The sequence below is a fragment of the Heliangelus exortis genome, chromosome 3 (genome assembly GCF_036169615.1).
Source record: "Heliangelus exortis chromosome 3, bHelExo1.hap1, whole genome shotgun sequence".
NCBI classification, from domain to species: Eukaryota; Metazoa; Chordata; class Aves; order Apodiformes; family Trochilidae; genus Heliangelus; species Heliangelus exortis.
Window position 1 is genome coordinate 10,229,651 of NC_092424.1, and position 22,866 is coordinate 10,252,516.

General features: G+C 40.4%; 3 protein-coding genes across 3 annotated transcripts; 2 read left to right on the forward strand and 1 right to left on the reverse strand.

Annotated features, from left to right (window-relative positions):
- Positions 1-3: 3 nt before the first annotated feature.
- CEBPZ (CCAAT enhancer binding protein zeta) lies at positions 4-15,135 on the forward strand. The gene is made up of 16 exons (XM_071739150.1): positions 4-292; positions 439-1,952; positions 2,753-2,984; positions 3,533-3,707; positions 4,327-4,415; positions 5,323-5,376; positions 5,986-6,088; positions 6,764-6,832; positions 7,337-7,403; positions 8,785-8,885; positions 10,337-10,400; positions 11,472-11,680; positions 12,667-12,750; positions 13,221-13,282; positions 13,369-13,450; positions 14,266-15,135. Exons 1-16 carry the CDS (start codon positions 143-145, stop codon positions 14,403-14,405), a joined length of 3,195 nt encoding a protein of 1,064 aa, XP_071595251.1. The 5' UTR covers positions 4-142; the 3' UTR covers positions 14,406-15,135.
- On the reverse strand, positions 14,096-16,573 carry CEBPZOS (CEBPZ opposite strand). Its single transcript, XM_071739157.1, has 4 exons — positions 16,334-16,573; positions 14,831-14,875; positions 14,481-14,564; positions 14,096-14,366 (listed from the first exon to the last, which is right to left on the reverse strand). The coding sequence occupies exons 1-3, from the start codon at positions 16,509-16,511 to the stop codon at positions 14,482-14,484; spliced, it is 306 nt and encodes a 101-aa protein (XP_071595258.1). The 5' UTR covers positions 16,512-16,573; the 3' UTR covers positions 14,096-14,366; position 14,481.
- Positions 16,553-22,369, forward strand: SULT6B1 (sulfotransferase family 6B member 1). Its single transcript, XM_071739389.1, is given in 10 exon segments — positions 16,553-17,838; positions 18,642-18,863; positions 19,399-19,560; positions 19,790-19,831; positions 19,833-19,880; positions 20,892-20,921; positions 20,924-21,020; positions 21,647-21,680; positions 21,682-21,731; positions 21,998-22,369. Coding segments are annotated over 10 exon segments (1,083 nt in total). The 5' UTR covers positions 16,553-17,676; the 3' UTR covers positions 22,234-22,369.
- Positions 22,370-22,866: the final 497 nt, after the last annotated feature.

Genomic DNA, 22,866 nt, shown 5'->3' on the forward strand with positions numbered 1-22,866 from the left:
CCCTCACCCCGCCACAGCCCCTCCCCGGGCCTCCGGTGTGTCCCGCCCGCCCCTCCCCGCGCCCCCGTGCAGGACCTGCGCCCCGGTCGGGCCGGAAGCGCGCACGGCGCAGGCGGGAAGGGGGCGGTGGCTACGCGCAGCGATGGCGGCGCTGTGGGAATGGGGTGCGAGGGACCCGAAGGAATGGCGCGGCGGGGCCGAGAAGGACGATGAGGAAGAGGAGGAGGAGGAAGAAGAAGGAGATGGCGAAGGCTTCACGCTGGAGGAAGTGCTGCGCCTCGGCGGCACCAAGGTAAAGGGGGGGGGGGGCACGAAGGAGTGGGAGCACGTGGCTGCCGGGCTGCCGGCCGCGGGTCGGTCCCCGGTGTGGGGTGGTGGTGGTGGCGGGGGGACCCGGTGTCTGGTCCGGATGTGACAGCTGTGCGGTGCTGCCCGCAGCAAGACTACCTGATGCTGTGTGCGGTGGACGAGGCGGAGGAGGTGGTGGACGGCGGGAAGAAGGACACGATCGACGACCTGAAGGAAGGGGAGCTGGAAGCGTTCGTCAGCTCCCTGGGGCTCGGCAAGTACGCGAAAAGTTGCCTGGTGGTGGAGGACGATGATGAGGAGGGTGACGACAGCAAGGGGAAAGAAAAGCCCTTAAAAAAAGAGAAAAGCAAGAAAGAAGCTCCTGTGTTAGAAGGGAAAAAAGAAAAAAAAGTGAAGGAAAAAGCAAGCGGTGTAAAAGACAACAAGAAGAAGGAGGCTGGTGGTGATCAGGACCAGCACCTTTCAGCAAAGAAAGAGAAGCTGGAAGGAGATTTTGAATTTCATGCTAGGCAAGTGATACTGATCAAACCAGGGGGCAAATGGTATGAGTTAGAATACACCAGTGAATTCTCCCCAGAGCCACAAAATGAGACCCTTCTGTCCAAGTATAAAGCCTTGGCCCAAAAGCTGTACCAGCATGAGACAAACCTGTACAAGAATAAGACAGATTATCAGAAGGGGGCCTCTTCAGCATGGATGAAAACTGTTGTATCATCGGGTACCTTGGCTGACAGAATGGCAGCCATGACCCTTCTCATTCAGGACAGTGCTGTCCACAGTGTCCATTTTGTTGAGAACTTGGTAAACCTCATAAAGAAAAAGGGCAGCAGGCATCAGAGCCTCATGGCTTTGGATACTTTCAAAGAGCTGCTCATTTCAGATCTCTTACCAGACAATCGAAAACTATGGTCCTTCTCACAGCGGCCATTTAACACCATAGAGAAGCTGTCAAGTGGCAACAAGGACTCAAGAGACAGACGTCTGATACTGTGGTACTTTGAGCATCTGCTGAAACTGCAGGTGGCTGAGTTTGTGCAGTCCTTAGAGGCACTGACTCATGATCCCCTGCCAGCAGCAAAATCTCGAGCTCTGGCAGTTGCCCATGAGCTGCTCTGTACCAAGCCTGAGCAGGAGAAAGTTCTGCTTGTTCAGCTGGTAAATAAACTGGGAGACCCCCAGAACAAAATTGCCACCAAAGCCTCGTATCTTTTGGAAACCTTACTTCACAAGCATCCAAATATGAAGGGAGTAGTGTGCAGTGAGGTGGAGAGGCTTTTGTACCGGTCAAACATTAATGTGAAGACTCAATATTATGCTATTTGCTTTCTAAATCAAATTGTCCTCAGTCATGAAGAAAGTGCACTGGCTAACAAGCTGATAACTTTGTACTTTTCCTTTTTTCGGAACTGCATTAAGAAAAAAGACGTTGAGTCCAAAATGCTCAGTGCTCTGCTCTGTGGGGTAAACAGAGCTTACCCTTATGCTGACACTGGTGATGAGAAAGTCAAAGAACAAATGGACACGTTGTTTAAAGTTCTGCATCTTGTGAACTTTGGTACCAGTGTCCAGGCCCTGATGCTCCTGTTTCAAGTTATGGACTCTCAGCAGACCGTGTCGGATAGGTACTACGCAGCTCTGTACAGGTAAGTGACAGATTTGCATTTTCCGTGTGTCTCACTTTATGGAGTAGTCACTCTTAAGTTGTAGAAACGCTAATTTTGCTTTTTGTAAGCAAGTTTCTGATGTTTTGCATGAGCTGGAAGATAATGGATGTGATTTCTTTGATTTTAACATGGGGGTAAAGCAAATAGTAGTGATAAGTCCTGAGGACACAACATATGCGTTTCATCCTTTACACTTTCTGGTCACATGTTTTAATTCCAGCTGTTACTTGAAACTAACTGATGAGTTCTGTAATCACTTTTACAAGTACTGTAGTTTAGTCACGTAATAGCCTAAAATCTTGTTTCCTTTTTTTATTGTGGGATGGGGGGAATATTATATTAACAATACATTGGGTAATTTAATTTTTGTAGTTGGAAAGCCTTGTGTTATAAAAGCATATCTTTTTTTTTTTTTTTTCTTTTCCCATCTGATTGTTTAGATTTTTTGTAGGATCCTTACAGGCTTCTGTTCTGTTTACCAAAGGGTAGTTTCTGTTTTTCTAAAACAGGAACTCAAGTTCCCACTGGATATACAATATGTTTAAGGGCCTTTCTGTTTGTGTGTTTCTGTTTACCGATACAAAGGTTTTTTTAATCTTAAGGGGCTTTTATATATCTAGGAATACTACACAATTCCTGGCAGTTCAGGATTGATCATAATGATTTTGACCAATTTGTCACTGGTCTTTTACATGGCACTGAAAAATGTAGATGATTGTTGTTAATAGCAATTATTCTTCTACATTCATCAGCAATATTTTCTCTTATGTGTTCTACAGGAAGCTTCTAGATCCTGCTTTAGCAACCTGCTCAAAGCCATCCATGTTTCTTAATCTTGTCTATAAATCTCTGAAGGCAGATGTAGTGTTACGACGTGTGAAGGCCTTTGTGAAGAGGTTACTTCAAGTCACTTGTGGACAAATGCCACCCTTCATTTGTGGAAGCTTGTATCTTCTGTCTGAGCTTCTGAAAGTAAAACCAGAGTTAAGGGTCCAGTTACAGGATCATGCGGTATAAAATGATTTCTTTGTCACATTGTTTTGTCAATAAGTGGTATTTTCATAAGCACCTCTCCCTAATGTGTTTAATAGTAACCTGAGAGTTTGGTATTATGTTGTGTATGGGAGAAGACACTTGAGCAATTTTAACTCCATTAAAAATCTGTATAGATGAAGGTGTTTTAAGCATTCTAGTCCTATCGACTTCAGTGGTGGAGAGAGGATTATTTTGCTTGCTGTGTAAGTAAGCAGGTAGATATTCCTCACTCAAAAGCTTTGTGAAAGCCCACCCTGCTTGTTCCTTGTGTTTGCAGTCTCTGAAGTATAGCTAGGCAGGACTGGATTTTTACTTTTTTTTCCCTCTTCAGGCTTGGGGAGAACCATTACACTTGTAAATAAGCTGTTAAGTTTAGTTTTAAGTCGTGTATCAAGGCCAAAAATCTGTATTGCTTAAAAATTGGCCGTCATGTGTTTATGGTTTTGTAAGAAGCTTCTTAAGAACTATTTATGCTTCTTTAAATAAAACAGAATAAAACTGGAAAGGAAAAACTTTTTGTTTAGGAATCAGATGATGAAGAGTGCTTTAAGGATCAAGAAGAGGCTGAAGAGATTGAGGAAAAATTTGTGGATGCTGACAAAGAAGCAGAAGGTGAAGAGAGAAGCACAATGGAAAATTCTGCTAAAACACCCAATTCAAACACAACAGCCTCATGGGTGCACCATCTGAATATGGGAGGTAAGTTAGCTGGAAAATATAATTCATTTAACTACTACCATTCTGTAACAGTGATGTGCTGATAAAGACATTCCAACATTAAGTGATTAAAACATTATTTTAGTTTTTCAAATTGAAATCTGATTTGAAGCAATCATTCAGCGTATTTTTTATTTATCTGTTAGCTCAGCAGTGATGAAGAGACTGACTCAATCTACTAGTCTAGTTCCCTGTCTGCAATTTATTGCATTTACCTCTAGGCAATAAACAGGCTCTGGATTTTTTGCTTCTGTGTTCCAACACCTTCAGAGCCAGGGTTTGATGTGTAACTGCCCATTTGCTGGTGAATCTTGCTAAAACAGTTTGTCTTGCTCTGAACCTATTTCTTGTTTTACTCTCTCCTGAGGACCTTTTGGAACTGAGCAGGGTTTTTCAGGAGCTTCCTTGGATGCATCTAGGAACTCACCTGTGCACCTAATCATATGCTGGGGAAGTGCAGCTGAACAGAACTCTTACTTGCTATTGAGGTCTGTCCAGCTAAGAATGTTGGGCAGCATTTCTGTCATGGTGAAATGAAAAGAATAATCTCATTAAGCTGCCTGAGGAAATTCAGGTTGTTCTCATTTCCTTCGCCCCTCAGGCAGGAAAAGTGGAGCTTCCTATGATCCTATGCACCGAAATCCTTTATACTGTGGTGCTGAAAGTACAAGCCTTTGGGAACTGAAGAAGGTAAGGTGTTCTTATGCTCTTGATTACTGTGTTTCTTAGTGTGGCTCGTTTTGAGAGAAGAAAATGAACTTGGTTATTCTTGGAGCAGCTACCTGACTAACATAGAATCATAGAATCATAGAATTGGCTGGGTTGGAAGGGACCTCAGAGATCATCAAGTCCAACCCTTGATCCACTACTGCTGCAGTTCCTAGACCATGGCACTGAGTGTCACATCCAGTCTCTTTTTAAATACCTCCAGGGACAGAGAATCCACCACTTCCCTGGGCAGCCCATTCCAATGCTTGATCACCCTCTCAGTAAAATTCTTTCTAATGTCCAACCTAAACCTCCCCCAGCACAACTTGAGACTGTGCCTTCTTGTCTTGCTGAGAGTTGCCTGGGAAAAGAGACCAACCCCCACCTGGCTACACCCTCCTTTCAGGGAGTTGTAGAGAGTGATGAGGTCTCCTCTGAGCCTCCTCTTCTCCAGGCTGAACAGCCCCAGCTCCGACATAACATAGCAAGGAAGGTTAAAGCTGACATATTTGTTCATCTTTAAGCTTCTATTTGTTACATACATATGTAGTGATATGCCTGAGTAAGGGAATAGGAATTTTTAAGTGGAGATTTGGACAATAATTATCTTTTTTGACTTTTACATCCTAGCTTTGTATCATTATCACTAAAGCTTTTTTAGTGTTAAATTGTGAGAATGTATTTAGTGAGTACAAACAAAAACCTAGAACTTGAAGTTCTTCAGCTGTCCAAGGGCAGAGCACATTGCCTTGCACTGCTGTGTGTATCTGGATGTTATGTAGTGAGTTACAGAGAGATCTTATGATACAGTGGTGTTGTCAGAAGTCTGGTGAGTAATGATTGCATTTATTTTTAAAGTAGAAATTCATAAATGATTCATGTTTTTCAGCTTTCTGAACATTTTCATCCATCTGTGGCCCTCTTTGCAAAAACAATTCTAGAAGTAAGTGCTTTTACTAGCCTATAGCTTTGAAATTTGATTTTTATGTTAGCTGTCTTGTGCCGTTTGAAAAAATTAACGATAAAGCCTCCTTGCACATTGCAGGTAACTAGCAGCTCTGCAGCAACATAACACACTCAAATACAAAACTTTTAATGGAATAAAAGTATTTTCTGTAAAGGCTACTGCTCACAGAAGTAATTAACTGCTGTTTGAACAAATAATTTTATAAATAACTGTTGTATCATGCCAAAAATGCCCACACCCACACAAAAATATATATGTTAAAAATATTTTTTTTCATTTGTATGTGTGGTGTCCAAACAGTGCTGAGAATTAAATTCTACTATCACAGTAGAGCTACTAGCAAGGCACTTTATCACTGAAAAAAGTGAAGGAGGCATTTTTTAATCAAGAAAATTTTGACATTCCAAAATCAAGAACCTGTACAGGAGTGTATTAGTTGGTCAGGCTTATGTGATGGAGTAAGTCTGTGTCTTTTTAAAGTGTGTTTTAATGTTTTTCTTGGACTGTTTGAGTCCTCTTTGTTTAGTTGCTGTCTTTTAAAAAATTAAGACCCTTAATGATTTTTTTGCCTTTTTCTTCTTTCAGGGAAATCACATTCAGTACTCTGGTGACCCTTTGCAGGATTTCACATTAATAAGATTCTTGGATCGTTTTGTGTACAGAAATCCCAAACACCACAAAGGCAAAGGTAGGAACTTCTCTGTACATAATGCCATGCCACCTTGACTACTGCAGGTGACCAAACTTTTCCCTCAGATTGCTGAGTAAGCCTTTGTGTCTGTCAAGTATTTGGGGTACACGGGGTGCAGCAGAGGAGTGGCATCAGTTGTCAGGGTTGTAAGGGAGGTGTCTGCAACTCAGAACTGGATGACAACCACACACTACTACTGCCTTTTACATTCACAGTGCAAAAATTGCTGACTGATGAGGAGTAGGCAAAGTGATGGGGTAATTAATGTAAAGACTACAGAATTACTGAGGTTGGAAGGGACCTCTGGAGGTCATCTGCTCTAGCAAGGCCACCTAAAGGAGGCTGCCCAGGTGGCTTTTGAACATCTCCAAGAATTGAGACTCCACAGCCTCCCTGGGCAACCTGTGCCAGTGCCTGGCTACCGTCACAGTGAGGGTACCACACAGTTTCCTGATGTTGAAACAGAGCCTCCTGTGTTTCAGTTTGTGCCTGAAAACACATGGGTACCACTGGAAAGTTCCTGGCTCTGTTTTCTCCCTTCAGGTATTTATATATGTTGATCAGATAGGTCCTTATGGAGGGCAACAAAACCATCTGGTGTTTAAGGCACTCCTTACAGTTTTGTGTCAATAGTAATAAAACAGTTTGTTTCTGAATTATGTTTTGCTACAGAAAACACCAGCAGTGTGGTAATGCAGCCAAAGAAGAAGCAGTTTATGAAAGATAAGCAGAATCTTGCAGGTAAGACAGCTCCTTTTCATTTAAGATTATGATGGCTAAAAATTTCATGCCTGGTTTTTCTAGACATCTGTCATCTGCACTGCCAGTGATGTTCCTGTTAGCCATTAAAGAAAGTCCTTTCCATCAGGAGGGTAGTGGTGGTGCCTGGTGTTCAGAATCAATTATAATATTTTCCTAAGGGTGCATGGGATCTCCACAGCTGAAACTTTGTATCCAGAGAGTCATTTTTAAGAACAAATGACACAAAATCAGTTCCCTCAACTGTTAACCTCTTGAGTAGGAAAAAACTTGGTTTTCTACTGTAGTACTCAGCTAAACACCAATTAATTTTTTAAAAGCATTTTTTCTCTTTGTTTTTCCCACTCTTATTGTCAATTAATTTCTATTGTAGCATAGGATTCCTATACCGTCTGGTTTTATACCCTCTGTTTTTTTCCTATACCCGCTTTTTTCCTGCATCCACCTAAAAGTAAAATACCCTGTCTGGGTTCTTTGTTTTTGCAGTTAACAGCAAAGAATTCCGTGCCAAAGATGAAAGCAAAATTCCAGTGGATGAAGTGTTTTTTCACAGGTAATGAAATATTTGTGGATATTCATTTTAGGTGTTGTTTTTTAACAAAATACCATCAAAATGCATTCCATTTCAAAATATTCTCTGGTATTCCAAGTGTTTCCAGAATTTAATTAATTTGAGTGACTTGTGATGATAGCACTTTCCTTAGAATGTAATTTCAACACCTGTCAAAAGTGTGAAGGAAAGAATATCACTTATGAACAAAAGCAATTCATACAGTCAAGTTGACATTATATTAAAGAAGCCTTAAAATGTGGGTAATTATTAATGTTTTATGGGTTATAATTCTTACGCATTAGTATGTTACAAAACCCTGTAATATACTTTACTTTTTTAAATTGGCATCAAAGTCTGTTGGAATGGAACAATGCAAAAAAGTCAGAGGAGCTAGTTTTCTGTATATTTATTTTTAAATTATTCATAGCCCTTTCCACTTAGTTGCTTTTCCTTTCAGATCATGATCTAAAAATATAACTGTAATACTAAAATGGAAGTGATACACATTTAGCAAAGATTTGTTCTTATTAGGTCGAAATGCTACTTACCTGTGAGTGTCTCCTTAGGAAATCTGTGTTTGAATTAACTGTGTTTTTTTTGTTTAATTCACTTTGTTTTGTTTTGATTTTAATACATTGGTTGCTGTAGGAGCTTTGAAATATTTTGGGTATCAGGTTAAATCAGGAACTTATTAATTTTAATTATAATATTGAGGAATATAATATAAATAAATAAACAAGTGGTATTTATTTCTAGATTAAAGAAAAGCCTCTTAAAACCATGCTTCTGTCTGAAAAGTTAACAGTATTATTACACTGCAGATGATTGAAACTGAAATTACACGTTTGAAGTCTTCCATATTGACATGCTGTACTTTTTTCTCTTGTATATGATCAAATTTGCCTTCTGCATTTGCTGGTTCTTCATTAGGTAGTGAAGGAGAAACAGTGGTTTTAAGTGACTGACAGAAGGTAAAACTGAGCACACAGAAGGAGGGCTACATGGGAAAATTCAAGAGAACTTAATCAGTTAATGTAGAACTCTTCTATCTATTTTTTCCCCAGTTAGATTCAGGTTAAAACTTGATCCTTTCTTCCTTATCAGTGTAAGGCAGATTTTCACATCTTTCTTGTGCCCTTTTATAAATTCACTGTGTTCAAAATAATTTTGCCACTGTTGAATGTGAAATGTCTTTGTTCTGAATCTTACAGTAGAGGCTTACTCTTTGAAAAACAAAGAAAATCTCTGATTTGAGATGTGTTTGAAACCATTACTTACAACTATCAACTGGCAACATAGAGGTTGTTTTTTTCTATTAAAAAATTTGTGATACAGATATAACCTGTGATTTGGTGTCTGAGAGCAATACATTTTTTTTCAGATTTTATTCAAAGTTTGATAAGAAGAGAGAGAAACAAAGGCAGCAGGATGATGAAGAAAGTGTGGAAGATGTAGATGATGATGAATTTGAAAGAGCACTGGGTAAGATTGTGTTTTCCCTTGTAGTAACCATCCCAGTATTTCCTACTTTTGCAAATTATTAATTTCTCCTTTTTACAGTTTATATTGTGTAAGATGGCAAGAGACAAGAATATGGAAGTAGCAGAAAACTGACTTTCCAATTCCCATTCTATGCTACTAGCAGTCTCACTGTCCCTGCCAACTGGGTGGCAATCTCATGAAGAGGTCTTGCTCTCACTGCTGCAGCAGTGTTTGGCTTGCTCCAGTCACTGGAAATTGTCTGATTTTGAACATAAGCTCATGAGTGGCAGTTCTTCCCTTTTTGTTTTTTTCCTCATGTAGTCTGAGAGTTAACTTTTTCTAACAGGATGTAACACTTGCTTCTGTTCTTTCTTTACTGCTTGGCCTTTTTCAATCTTCCTTATGGTTTCTGTCATCATTCCTAACATCTTTCATAAGGGTTTTGTTTCGTTAGGTCCTTGACAAACTTCTCAAATAGTCTTATCTCTTCCTGCAGCATGTACTTTGTTTGCTTTGGAATCACTGTATGATTTGTTCCAGTGTCTAAATTTGTTAGCAGACCATAAAATGTCCATTATTTTATTATTTCATATTTTAACTATACAGTAACATATGTATTAAATGATCCAGTTACCTCACCATAACTTTTGTACAATGTTTTCAAGAGATTTCTGAACACCCATAGCAGGGTTCTTAGTGAGTGACAAAATTATTCTGGTCTCAATTATAACAAGAGTCTTACTAACTGTGTTTGCTGTTTTATTGTTAGTAGCTTTAATACCTTACCTGTGTCTGAGAATTTGCTCCATAAATTCTGAAGCTAAAATTAAAGACCCTGTAATGTTACCATTTACTCTTTGAAACAGACCAGTTGTAGTTTTTCAGATTTTGTTCTTACCTGCTATTTTATGTAGCAATTTGTTCCTAAATGAATCTGATGAGTTTTCACCCTCTAGTCTGCTTGCTTTGCTGTAAAAAAACCTGTAGTCAATACTTCTCATCTGAAAATCAACATACTGAGATGGCAAGACACTTGCTTTGGGTGTCTTAATTGAATCTTTGTCCTATCTGACTTGGACCAAGTGTTTGAAACTTTCCTTATCCTGTCTGCCAGCTGAGTTTGAATCCCTGGGCAATTGTGTGTCTATTTGTGTCTGTCTGCTTAGCACATGATCTAGTTCTGGCCAGAAATTACATCCTGGATAAAAGAAAACTTCCATTATTTTTCAAAGAAAAAATTTTTTCAGAAAAAGCCCAGTTAGCTTTAGGTAATTGTTTTGTGGAGTATTTTCCATACGAGTATGGACCCTTTGGTATCAGGGCCTTTTGTTACTGATACCAATCATATAAACTGTTAAGGAATATAATACCTAAAAATAACATATTCTGCAGTGATGTCGTATTTCTTTGTTTGACAGTGTTTTGTAGTAACAGACATTTTGTCCCCCTAGATACGTTTGAAGCTGCTGATAATGCTGCCATTGATGTAGGCCAGGATGACCTTGATTTTGCTGGGTAAGACTTTAAATTAGTTCTCTCACCTCTTGTATAATACCTATATAGAATTCAACTCTGCAAAAATGGATAGAGCTTTTTTGGAAAGACATAGGATCTCACCTTGCAAAAAAGGCAGTAGCATTTGAATGCTGGGTAATGCTGCTTTGCTGCATATCCCCTAATGAAGCATCAGGATCCTGTGGTGTTTGCAGTCTGCTGGCTTGACATGTGAGACCTTGGGTATTTTATTTATACAGTGCAGTGACCCAGTAAGCAAGGTGAAATCTTACTTGTTTTTCATTGTCTCAGATTTCTGTTTGAGAATTAGCAAATACAAAAGTAATAGAATGAGATATGGTGGTACTGATGCTGCAAGAACAGGCTGTAACTTGACCCACTGCAGTAAGTCACCCACTCAGAAGTCAGCAGTCTTAAGAATCACAGAATCAGTTAGGTTGAAAAATACCTTTAAGATCACCAAGTCCAACTGTGAATAATTATTTAGCCTCTTTTTTTACTTCAGGTTACCTGCAATACAGCTTTCAAATCAGAACAAAAGCCTTTTTTTTGTTGTGAAAGGAGAATTAAAGCTTAAACTTCTAGTGAACCTTGAACTTTTTTTGTCATCCAGACTGGTGTAAATAAAAAATAGCAAAGAGGAGACAAAAAACCCATGTAACCCTCTAGAATGTGGTTCTCCATGTTTCCTTTCTTAAGAAGGAAAAATCTAAAAAGTCTTCTTATTTAGTAGAGTTGGTAGGAATACCAGCAGTTTTTGTGTTTTACAGAAAAGACTTTCTGGAAAGGAGCAAAGGCACATAGATGAAATTCTGAAGGTGATATTTCTGTTAATTTTAGAGTATGATTCTCTCCAGAACTACTTAGAATGGTTGACTTTTATAGTACAGTTCATATGCTGTTGAAAACAGGCTGAGTGCATCATGTTTCTTGGGCCTCAGTCTAAATTTACAATATTTTGCAATAATGTTAAACTTTTCTAACATAGTGTTTGCTGGAAGATAAATGTTACCTGGATGCAAGCAATATTTTGCCAGATGAAGTGCTGAGCTTGTTGCATATGTTTTTTAGTAATATAAAAAAGAAAACCAAAGGTGGTAAGAAGGGCCAAAAAAGTGAGGAATCCAGTGCTGACTGGGAGGATTCTGATGATGAAGATGAATTCAGTGACCTGGATGATGAAGAAGTCTCCTTAGGAAGTATGGAGGAAGACTTTGAGGAGGATATGGATGAAGAGGGAGGTGTATTTATGGATGTGTCTGATGATGATAACAGCCAAGGTAAAGTAACATTTATTATCTATAAATTAGAAGAAAAACCTTTAAAAATATGTTATCTAATTTGTAATTACATGTATACATTCAGATTTGGTTACCTAAGTGGGAAGTTTGGCTTTTAAGTGAAAAATTCACCAATCCTTCTCTGGACAATGAGGTTTTATGAGAAATGTTTCTTGGTGCAGTTGGTAGGCATCTGGGTATAAAAACTTGAGAACAAGACATGCTTCCTTCATTCTGAAAACATGGGCAGTAACCAAAGTAGCTTTATATACAAATAACTGGCTACAGCAGGCAGAAATATTAAAAGATCTCAAAGAGAAAAAAAATAATTTGGTACTTGGTAATTTCATTTCTTGAGACGTAGTTCTTGTTGATTTTTTTAGATGAAGTAACTTTTATTTAAGTTAGTTTTGTAAGTAACAGTTAGCTCTTCTAATACAGCTGTGCACCCGTATCTTTATTAACACTGTGACAGTAACTGATTCGTGCAACTGTATGGTTTTAATTCCTTTTCAAATGAAAACCACAGTTTACACTGTATATGCTTTATGTGGCTGGAAAAGCAGAGATTAATGGAGTATTTCAACTAATAAGGTCATAGGAAGATGGTAGAGGGTAAACTATTGATACAACTGTTAACACATGAGTCTTTCATGAAGATATTATTTTACCAAATCTACTAAGCAAATGGGCAAGGCTTACCTATCACCTGCTTTTAGCCTTCATATTACGTATTTTAGTGTCATGTTTTATTCCTTTTTGGTGCTTTGGGAAAAAAACCCAAAAAAACTACATAAAGGATAGTATACCACTGGCCAGTTTTTGTCTTGTTTGAAATCCTACATTCTTGTGTGTGTGTGCTATGCATTAAACTTTTTTGAGGTAAAGACTTGGACCATTATGAAAAATATGCACTAAAAGAGATTTTAATCTTTGCTATGGTGTGAGAATGAGGGATTGATGTACCTTTCTTTTTTTTCTGTCAGATCTGAACAATGACACACAATTTAAGTCTGTCAGTAAAAAAGGCAAGAGAAAGAATGATACAAATTTTGTGGGATCACTTGATGGTAAGGAAACACTGCCATGATTTCCATTTGAGAAGGCTTAATACAGATACAGAGTCTGAAACACTTTGAATCATGGGGGGGGGTTAATGCTGTAGATTATCTACACTTTTGGATGTGGGCTTAGATTTGAATAAATCATAACAGAAAAGGAAGTTGTCCTCCATCCAGTGTGGCCTAATTCAGAGTGACAATCTGCTGCTGAAGGACTGGGAATCGAAGGAGAAACTTCTGAAGAAAAGATGGAGTTGTGCTGATGGTGCACCTGATGCACGTATTTGTGCTATTTAGCTCTTGGTTGGAAACCTTTTTCCCTTTTTTTAGGGTAGGTGGAGAATAAAGGTTTCTAGCACAGCTATTTTAGATGGTGTCACTAAATGAAAAAAGTAAAATAAAGATGGTAATACTTTGTTCTATTGTCTTTCTGAACTTTAAATTCTGTCTTGTAAGAATAATTTTTTTTTTGTTTGAAGGATCCAACCGAGGAAAGAAGAGAAAACTCAAAGATGCCAGTATACTGGCATCTGCAGAAGAGGTGAGTTTTATCAGTGCTTAGCAAAAAAGGGTCAAATATTTTACCTGTGTCTTTGTAACAAAATGTTAAAATTTTTCTCTTTAAAGTTTGGTTATTTGCTGGATGAAAATGCTGGGTCTAAGTTTGACAATATTGGAATGAATGCCATGGCCAACAGAGATAATGCAAGTAAGTACATGCTACAAATAGCAGCTAGTTGTAATGCTTTCTTTCTTAGTTCTACACTTACTTTCTTTAACTAACAAATACACGTGATCAGAAATCACAGAGTAGGGGGAGCAGGTCAATGTCAGTAAGACATGACTTAGTTTTCTTCAGTTATAAAAGATGCCCAGTGCTAATGTTAACTGTAACTACTGGAGTGAATTAAGGCTTCAGAGAAGAGAAAGAGGCTATTGTGTGGCCCTTTCACACTGTAAATAAAGACAAGCAGATTGCTTTTTGTTAAGCATTTCTGTGACTTTTGCTCTGATAAAGACTGTCCTGGATTCTTGTCAAGAGAATTCATAAGGCATGGCTGTATTTATCTAGCTATGAGAATAATTCCTGTCAGTATTGAAGCAAAACTTCTTTCCCAGAAATAATTCTAATCAATTAAATAGGAATGTACCAATTGAAAAATCAGTCCTTTGCAGAGCTTTTACAAGTCTTGCTGGGGTCAGCTGAAAAATATTAACAGCATCACTCAAACACTATGTGTTCCTAACAGAAGTGTGTATAGTGTTAGTAAGATACAAATCTGTGGCAAAAGCAGTTTTAAATGCTGAGATGTTAGGGTATGTTCTGTAAAATGAAAGAAAACCCAAATATATCTCTGCTGTCAAAAAAAAAGTTGGCAGTTTGCACTTTATTAACATTTATAAATACAGTAGTTAAGTTTTAACTTTTAAATGATTGTAGTCTGTATTCCACATCATGATCAGAGCTCCTTGTCTTCTATCAGCTATCTATCAGCTCCTGACTTCTAACTTTTCCTGTTGCAGGTATCAAACAGATCCAGTGGGAGATAGAGCGTGACAAGTGGCTTCACAACAGGGATGTGAAAAGCATTATAAAAAGGAAGAAACAGTTCGGGCACAGAAGCCTGAAAAACAAGTACAAAGGCAAAAAATCAAAAAGATGAACTGGACATACTCACGTGGACATTTTTACAATAATTATTCTAAAATATTTTTTATTAATCATGCATCTTTCTTACTTCAGTTCTTGCTGCTTAACCATGTCACTTGGTCCTTTTCCCTTATGCCATGAATTCCAGCCCACTCATTGGATTTGTAATACACTGAAAGATAGGAAAACCAATGTCAGCTGAGAGTTGGGCATATCTGAAGGTGAGCCACTTTGTGGCTAGTTTTGTTGGATCTATATTCCTCCAGTTGAGAGGACACTATCCAACAATCTGACACTCCTGCCATACCTATGCATAACAATAAACACTTCTGCAGTGTCTCCTGGGGTAAGTTTTAAGCAGTTAATAAAATCAGTTGTATACATAATATGCAACAGAAGCTTCAGCCATCTTTCTGAAGCCAACAGCTACAGACCTACCTTCCAGAACTGATGGAAACCTTTTCTGCATCGTGTATCTGAAATCTGACAAGAAAGATAAATCACAGTTACTATACCTAATTTATTTTAAGATTAATAATTAAACACGCTATTTTTCTAACTAGATTAATTTTACCTAAATTTATCTGAGCTCCTTGGTTACAGCCACTCTTAATAATGTCATCCAAATTTTTTAATTTGTTTTATAAAAATTGTATCACAGACTGCATTCAGCCCTATCATCACTGTTTTCTGAACTTCCTCACAATTTTGATAACCAAATACAATCTACAGATTTTCAGGAACCTGCATGCCTCTCATTGACTATCACACAAATGAAAACTGGGACAACCACTTTGTTTCCACAGGTTTTGGTGTTTACTGAATCCTTCTGTGGGCTGCTCCGGCAACCCAGTAGAAAATAACATGATGATAGCTTTATGCTGTCTTGCTGATTTACAGCAGCTCATAGAAGGATCTTATCAATTATCGTAATAGCACAAAGTGCAAAAAACCTCATGCTGAGCATCCTGTTAAATTAGGTCACTGCACCTTGCAGAACTACAAAAACTACAGAAAATCTCCAAAGGCCTCTGCTTGGACCTAGAACAGAAAAGGAGGAGAAGTGAGAAACCATGAACACTCAGCACCAAGTTACCAAGTCCATACGTCTCTTCTCCACGTTTGGTTATATATTTTTTTAATGAAGAGAAAGCTCACTTAACAGACTGGTGGCATCATTAACAAACATAAACTGATGGGGTCTAGGTGAAGTTCAGCTTGAACTTGGTATAAGACCACACCAGTGCTAAAACTGGTGTGCTTATGCTGCTCTTCGGGTGGCACTGCCCTGCAGGCTCGCCAGCCCTTTCCTCCCGGGGCTCAGATGAGGTCTGCACCCTGCAGAGCCCCGAGTGCTAAACAGTGGCTGTGCAGAGCAAGTCTTACAGTAACTAAACTGGTGCCTGGTTTATTTTTGTTATCCAAACACTTAAGTCAGAAATCAGACTTGAGATTGAAGCCAAATCACCTGGAAGAGGATGCTGGCTGCCTTATGCCAGCCGGGTCTGTTGTCTACCTGGGACATGTCAAACCACGAAGCCAGGAAGACCCAAAGAGCCTCAATGGACTGAACACCAGGTGTCTGAAACAGGATTTATTGATTCCTGTCTCATTTGCAGGTAGCCTCTCCTCCTTAAGTCCGTATTTAAGCCAGTGCTGCTGCTATTAAAACGCAAGACTCGGCTCCTTTCCTGCCGGTCACCTGCTGCCTTTCCGAAGTTTCCCCGCCGTTCAGCACAAGTGACTCCTGCCCACCTACGCTAACAGAACCCCAAGTACGGGCCCGACGCGGCAGGTTTTCCTTAAAAAAAAACCTGCATAAAAAACCCAAACCAAAACGCCGTAGCAGTGTGAGGCGCCCCGGGCGTAGAGCAGCTCCCGCGGTCAGAGCGGTCCCGACAACCGCCCCCTCCCCCAGCGGGGAGTGCCCCCCGGCCGCACCTTGGCTGCCGTCCATGGCGCGGTAGAGCAGGAAGGCGCCGAACACCCCCGCCAGCTCCAGCACCAGCAGCCCCTTCAGGACACGTTTCGCCATTGCCACCGGGCCAGGGCTTCCTTTCCGCCGGTACCGGCTGCACACGCGCACTGCGCACGCTCCTTGCGCATCTTTTGGGCACATGATCAGTCTCCGCTCCACTGTCAGCCCCGTCCCGTAATGGCCGCCCCAGCGCTCGCCCTCCTGCTCACGCAGCTGCTTTGGCGCTCACCTCCGGGCTGATCGCGGGCAGACGGAAGCCGCCTCAGCAGCCCGCAGCTCCCCCCCCCGCCATTCCCCGCTCCGCTGCTGTCTGGGCAGGCCCAGGCGGTACCGTTGCTTAGCAGGGTGATGGCGTTGGGGTGCGGATGGCAGTCCTTGGCTCTCGCTCCTCGCTCTCTGGGTGCAGACAGCCCTTCCCGCTTCCCACCGCCTTTCCCTGCTGCCCAGGGGGACCTCCTGTCCTCCCAGCCCCGGGATGCGGGCAGCGTGCCTGCCCACCGCAGCCAAGAGGCCGAGACCGGCCTTGCTGCGCCATGTTGAGGCCTCAGCGCTGCCCTGCGGCTGCTCCAGCTGGGGGAAGAGCTCCTCAGCCCAACCTGGAGTCAGCTGTACTGCTGGGGGAAAACACGGTTAGATAAGTAAGGCTCATGGCTATTAAAGAGGGATCCTAGTTCTGGTTTGGAAAAAAACTGTGCCATGCATGTATTAGTCTTTTTAACATGGGAAAGGGCATTAGTGCATGCTAGCTCCCACAGAGCTAGTGGGGGGTATTTAGAGGATAAAGTATAAGGATAGAAACATAAAATGACTGGCAGCATCGTCTCCTCTGGAGTGTTCTCTTTTCTAGTTTTGATTTAAATGTTTTCTATTTCTTATATATTTCTTGTAACTCACAGTATGGGACTGGCTTTATTGCCAAAACATGACTTCTTGGGCTTTTTTTTAATGGGAACTTTGTTTTCTTTGTGAGATAATTTGTTTCCTTATTGATGTTATGTAAGATTCGTATTTTACCTCTTTTTCTTACATGGTGATTAATTTTCCAGTTTGGTTTTGCATTGGGGCTGAGCTTGCACATACTACTTGGTTCCAGTGGGATTTCCTACTAAAGTAATTCCTGCTCTGTAAATTACAAGTGGGTAGCTTCCATTTCCAGAAAGGTGGGGTGGGAGGAGAGAAAGAAGTGTATTAGTTTCAGGGGAGGGCAGAAGTAATGCCAAGGATTTCTACTCCACCTCTTAAATATGTCTTTTTAAAGGCACTTCCTGCATTAGACTAACAGTTTAACATCCCAAAGGTGTTAAACATGGCTGAGGCTAAAAATGCCTTTGTTGATGGGATAAATAAAGCTTTGGCAAAATCTGAAGGGCTTATGTTGAAGGATCTGCTGTTCTCCTACCATGGGACCCCATATCCCATAAACCTTATCAGCCCCAGTCTGAAAGCAGAAATTGCTGGGCTCCTGCTTGCCTCTTCATACCACACTTGGACCCACTGAGCTATAATGTCACCAGGCAGTAGAAGTCTCTCTGCAGGCTTCTTTCTTTCTTGGGCCAAGGGTGCCTGGTGTCTGGCTTCCTCTGCCAGCTTCTCAGGTGTTTTCCATGCAGGGCTCAATGTCTTTGGCATTTGCCAGGTTTAGATAGTCATGAACACACCTGATGAAGGACTTGCATTGAGGCCCTTCAAGGGATTGTTCTCTCAGAGCTTAAATATTGTCTTAATTTTTGTTACTGTTAATTATTATAAAGGTTTAATTACAATAAGGTCTCTAAATATAAAACATTTCACCCAGCTGAGGTGTGTGTGGTGGAGAGGAAAACTGATGCAGTCAATTATTGATGAGGTCACACAGCTGAGAAGCCAATAGAATCACAGGTTCATAGAATGGCTAGGGTTGGAAGGGACCTTAAAGATCATCAAGACAGTTCATCAAGTATTTACAAACTAGGAATTTTAGGTTTATCAGTTGTAGCTTTTCTTTGAATTCTGTAATTGAGCACATGCAGTTAATAGCAGGCAGATGAGAACATGGGTTTGGAGACTCAATGCTTTTGGCTCTGCTCTGTACATAAGTGGGAGAGTGATATAAATGATATACACGATACAGTGTCATAGGAATATTGTATTGGATGGAATCTAATTGTAATATATGTATTATGAGACATTGTATGATGTGCACACATTGTGTATGTGTCATTGTATAAATGACACACTGATATGTATCAGCTGCTTCCATCCAAGCATTTTGAGGCATTTTTTATAACACAGGGTGGAAGTTACTCCTCTCAGGGAATAACTTTCCACAGAAAGCAGGAGGCTAAAGCTGATTGTGTGGTGTGTTCCTTGTTAGTGCCTCTGGCAGCTGTATTCACAGGGGCCTTGCAGTATGCAGGATGTGGTGGCAGCACCACAGCTCCATCTCCATGGACCTGGTGGGAAGCCTTCCGAGCACTTTCCCACAAGGATGTGGGGAAGATGCCATGGGCCAAGGTGAACATGGTGTTCCTTCTCTCTGTCCTGCTGGAAATCAGCAAAGCATCAATGGAGCAAATGTGATTCCTGGAAGCCTTGGGGAGGCAGGCACAGAGGCACAGCTTCAGGAGCTGGCTGTGGGCTCATGCTGTGAGGGAATAGGATGTGATATGGGGAGGCTTTACTGCAAGATGCTTCCTCAGCAGGATGAGCAAAGCTCTGTTTTCATTCCTTCCTTCTATCCAGATATTCCCCAGGTGTTTCTCTGCAAAAGACAAGAAAGCTCTGATTACTGTATGTCACTGTCTGTTTTATGAATAAATATATTAAAAAGATGTTAAGTGCATTGTTGAGTCAGTTCTGCTCCCAGTGCTTTCCACATACCAGTTATAGGTGAACCAAAAAAGTCACAGAGTTAAGAAGCTTTGAGGATCTCATTAAGAGAAAAAATTAATTCATTTATGATCCTTTAACACCTTAAGTGTTATTTGTCATTCAATGACTGCCTAGTATGCTGAATGAAGCCATGTGATGAGAAGGCTCTGGGATCTGATATAAACCTCTGATATGCTTTATTTTGTTCTCTGGGTTTCTTCATGCAGGTGTGAACTGGCTTATCCAGAGTTTAAGCAATTTGATATTTACAACTAACCAGAGTAAACCTGTAAGCACAGAACTACCATTTATTGAATGTGGAGATCCAGATAAGTATCAGGTTAGTGAAAAGAACAAAGTGTGTTGTTTTCTCTGTCCTGCACCCCCGCACACAAGTTATTAAAATGAAGTCATGCAGCAAGATATTTCTCCTGAGAGAGGAGAAAAGATAATCTTGGATGACTAATGCCTTTTTATTAGGGCCTGATTCACACAGACCCCTCTCACAGATCATTGCTACACCCATGTAATAAACCTGTTCTCACTTATGGTTCTGTTTATTTCTAAAGAGGATGAAGCAGATTCCATCTCCAGGGATTTTGGCAACACATCTTGAGTTATGATTGCCTCCCGAAGTCTATTTTCCAGAACAAAGCCAAGGTGGGCTTTTTTCCTTTTTCCAAAACCAAGCCTCATCTCTGTGACAGTACCAGCGTGCAAGAGTAATTTTGGGCCACATCCTTTCCTCACACCCGAGCAGGTGGCACTGAGGGAAAGCAAGTTTGAGCCAGTGGGAGTCTCATGATGCCTGGGCTTGCTTAGCATCTACTAAAATTTACAGTAGCCTTAGGGGTGCTGCAAATGACATAAACAAAGACAGATGTAGAGGCTATTGCAATGCTCAGAAAGGGCTGGACAGTCACGTTTTCATTTTTAATGCTGCTGTTTTCCATGCATGACCACGGTGGGAATGGGTGTGGCAGCAGTATGTCTGGGACATTGCTGTCTCCTTGCGAAGAGTCACGCTGTTAAAACTTTTAATATTTCTGGGATGGGGTCACTGAACTATAGTGCATACATAGCACTTAGGAGATGTACCAGAGATGAAGGAAATAATTGGTTAAAAGATGGGAATTTTTTTCCATCTTTCATTGGTACCTTTTCCTGTATGAGACAGAAAAAAAAATATAACGTGTATCACAGTAAAAAAAAAAGTGTATAGCATATTTTCAGAAGTGTTTATGCTTCTCTGAGGATTACAGTCTCTTACGATGTCAGGAACATTATTGCTGTGCTTTAAAAAATGGGAGATGATTGTAGCAGCTGCTGTTTTCTGAAGGAGAATTGAACAGAGCTTTTCCTAGCAGGGTACTCACAAATGGTTCCTTAAAATTTCCCACCCCCTTCGGTAGTTTTGGGATAGTAGTCAATGCCAGTATTGCAGGTTTTCCAGTGGCTTCTTTCTACAATTACTTTGTGACATAAGCAGATCTTAGAAGTAGTAACAGGGTCTTTATTATGGTCACATTGTTACTTTGTTATCCATGCCTTGAATATTAAAATATTTTACACCCCTCAGTATGATATTGGTTAAGTATGTTTAGTTATACTTTCTTTTTTGCCAAGGGAAATAAGTGATCTAAAATTGTTGACCTCTTTCTCCCACTCCAGATACTGGTGCTGTTTTGAAACCCTGAGGGGTTTCAGCTGTTTCATTTTTCCATTTCCATAACAATATGCCAAGTGTCCCCAGTTACAGCTCCTGGGATAAGTTCTTCTTAGAGTTCATGAATGGGAAAGGTATGTGTGATAGTTACTGAACATAGCTGAAGAAGCAACAGAAAAAAACCCAAACAACTAAATGGGGCCAGTGGGAAAACATCTGTGCCATAATTAGCTCACTGATGGCCATACGCCATGATAAAGGAGGCAGCTGAATGCCTGAATGTCCAAAAGATGCTTCTGGGTATTTTGCTCTTCCAGGCAAGGGCAAGGGAATTGCATGGCAGCTTGTCAATGGCATTGGGTCAAAATTCTGCTGCTTACTGATGGAGGAAATGCTACAGATCTGAAGTGGTAATGAAATTACAGTTTGTTGTCTTTACTGTTTCTGCACATGAGGCCAAACACCTCGTTAGCAACCCAAATTTTAGATTTATCCTGATGTCTGGCTTCAGCTTTTAAGAAATGTTTAAATGGCAATGTAGTAACAGGAGGGAAACAGATAGTGAAATTCATATTTCTTTGTGGAAACCATTTACCCAGAAGCCTCTGGCACAGTATGGTACCATGTAAGGTAGCAGCTGTTCTGTGTGTTTGCTTTGGTATAACCAATAGGCAAAGGAGAACAATTCTTCAGCTGGAGAAAACTAAGTACCCAGTAAGAAAAGAAGGTTATGCTGATGGTTTTTTCCTCTCCTTTACAGTCAGCTGGGGATCCTACTTTGATCATGCAGTCACCTGAAACACACATTGAGGATGAGAATACTATGACCATAATATATGAAGACCATAATATATGAAAGAAGATGCTGGAAAAACACATCTGAACCCATTCTTTGAGACCTGCTGAAATAAACAGCAAAAGGCATGGATTTCTGAAAGAGCAAAATCAGGTTGATTTCAGCAACCAGCTGAGTCTGGCTATACTGAGCTCCAGTGTAATACAGAAAACATACTGTGCAGGAAGTTATATGTTGTTAATAAATTATGGCAATGCACATCCCAAGTAGGTAATTCCTTTTTTTGAAGAATCATACTGCATGATTCCATTTCACTGTATTCCTTTCAGAACCTGACTGTCAGTGTAAAGCAGATATCTGAATTCTTTGGCTTCTCCACAGTGGCAGAGCAGATCCAGTCCATTGCAGACAGGGCCACTTTCCAGGCAATGAAGGATAAGGCTCAGGAGACTCTTGGTGCTGTTGGTTCCGTTCTTTTCCACAAAGGTAAATTTGTTTATATTTTTCTAGGTAGCACTGCATCTTGGGCAGACTGGAATTTGGATCAGTAGATGCTTAATATTGCTGTATAATTTTCAAGGCTGGGAGTTGTCTAAGAAATACTGATTGTGCTTCAGGATACTGTTGCTTAATTTCATCACAGGAGCCACTACAATTCGATTTGGTAAAGCCCTTGGTTATATGATTAGCAGATATGCTAATGATATGTAAGTGCCTTACAAGTAACACACCCTTCAGTCTTGGTATGCAGTAAGCACCAATTAAATATCAGAAAAGTTTAATTTTTACTTCTGTGTGTACTGAGGATAGCCTGGCACTCAGTCTACATGGTGCCTCCACAGATTTTTATTTTTGAGTTTTCTAATTAAGTCTTATGGTTGGCTATGAACCTCAGTCAGCATGTGGAATCCCAACATTCCACAGATTGATTTGTGTCTTTTAGCCATGGATCAAGCTAGAGCTGTAGACTCGGACAACCTCAAGACTGTGGGCTCTCCAAAATCTATATTAAAGGTAGGCCACAGTTTAGGGCATTGTCTGGTTGCAGTGTAGAAAGCTCCTGCAGTTAAAAGCCACATTTTTGAATTTTCTGGGTTGGTTTCTCAACTGCTGGTCATCTTTTATAGTTGTCTGCAGCTGTACAAGACATAGTGCATACCACAGCTAGTAAGGCAGACCAGTAA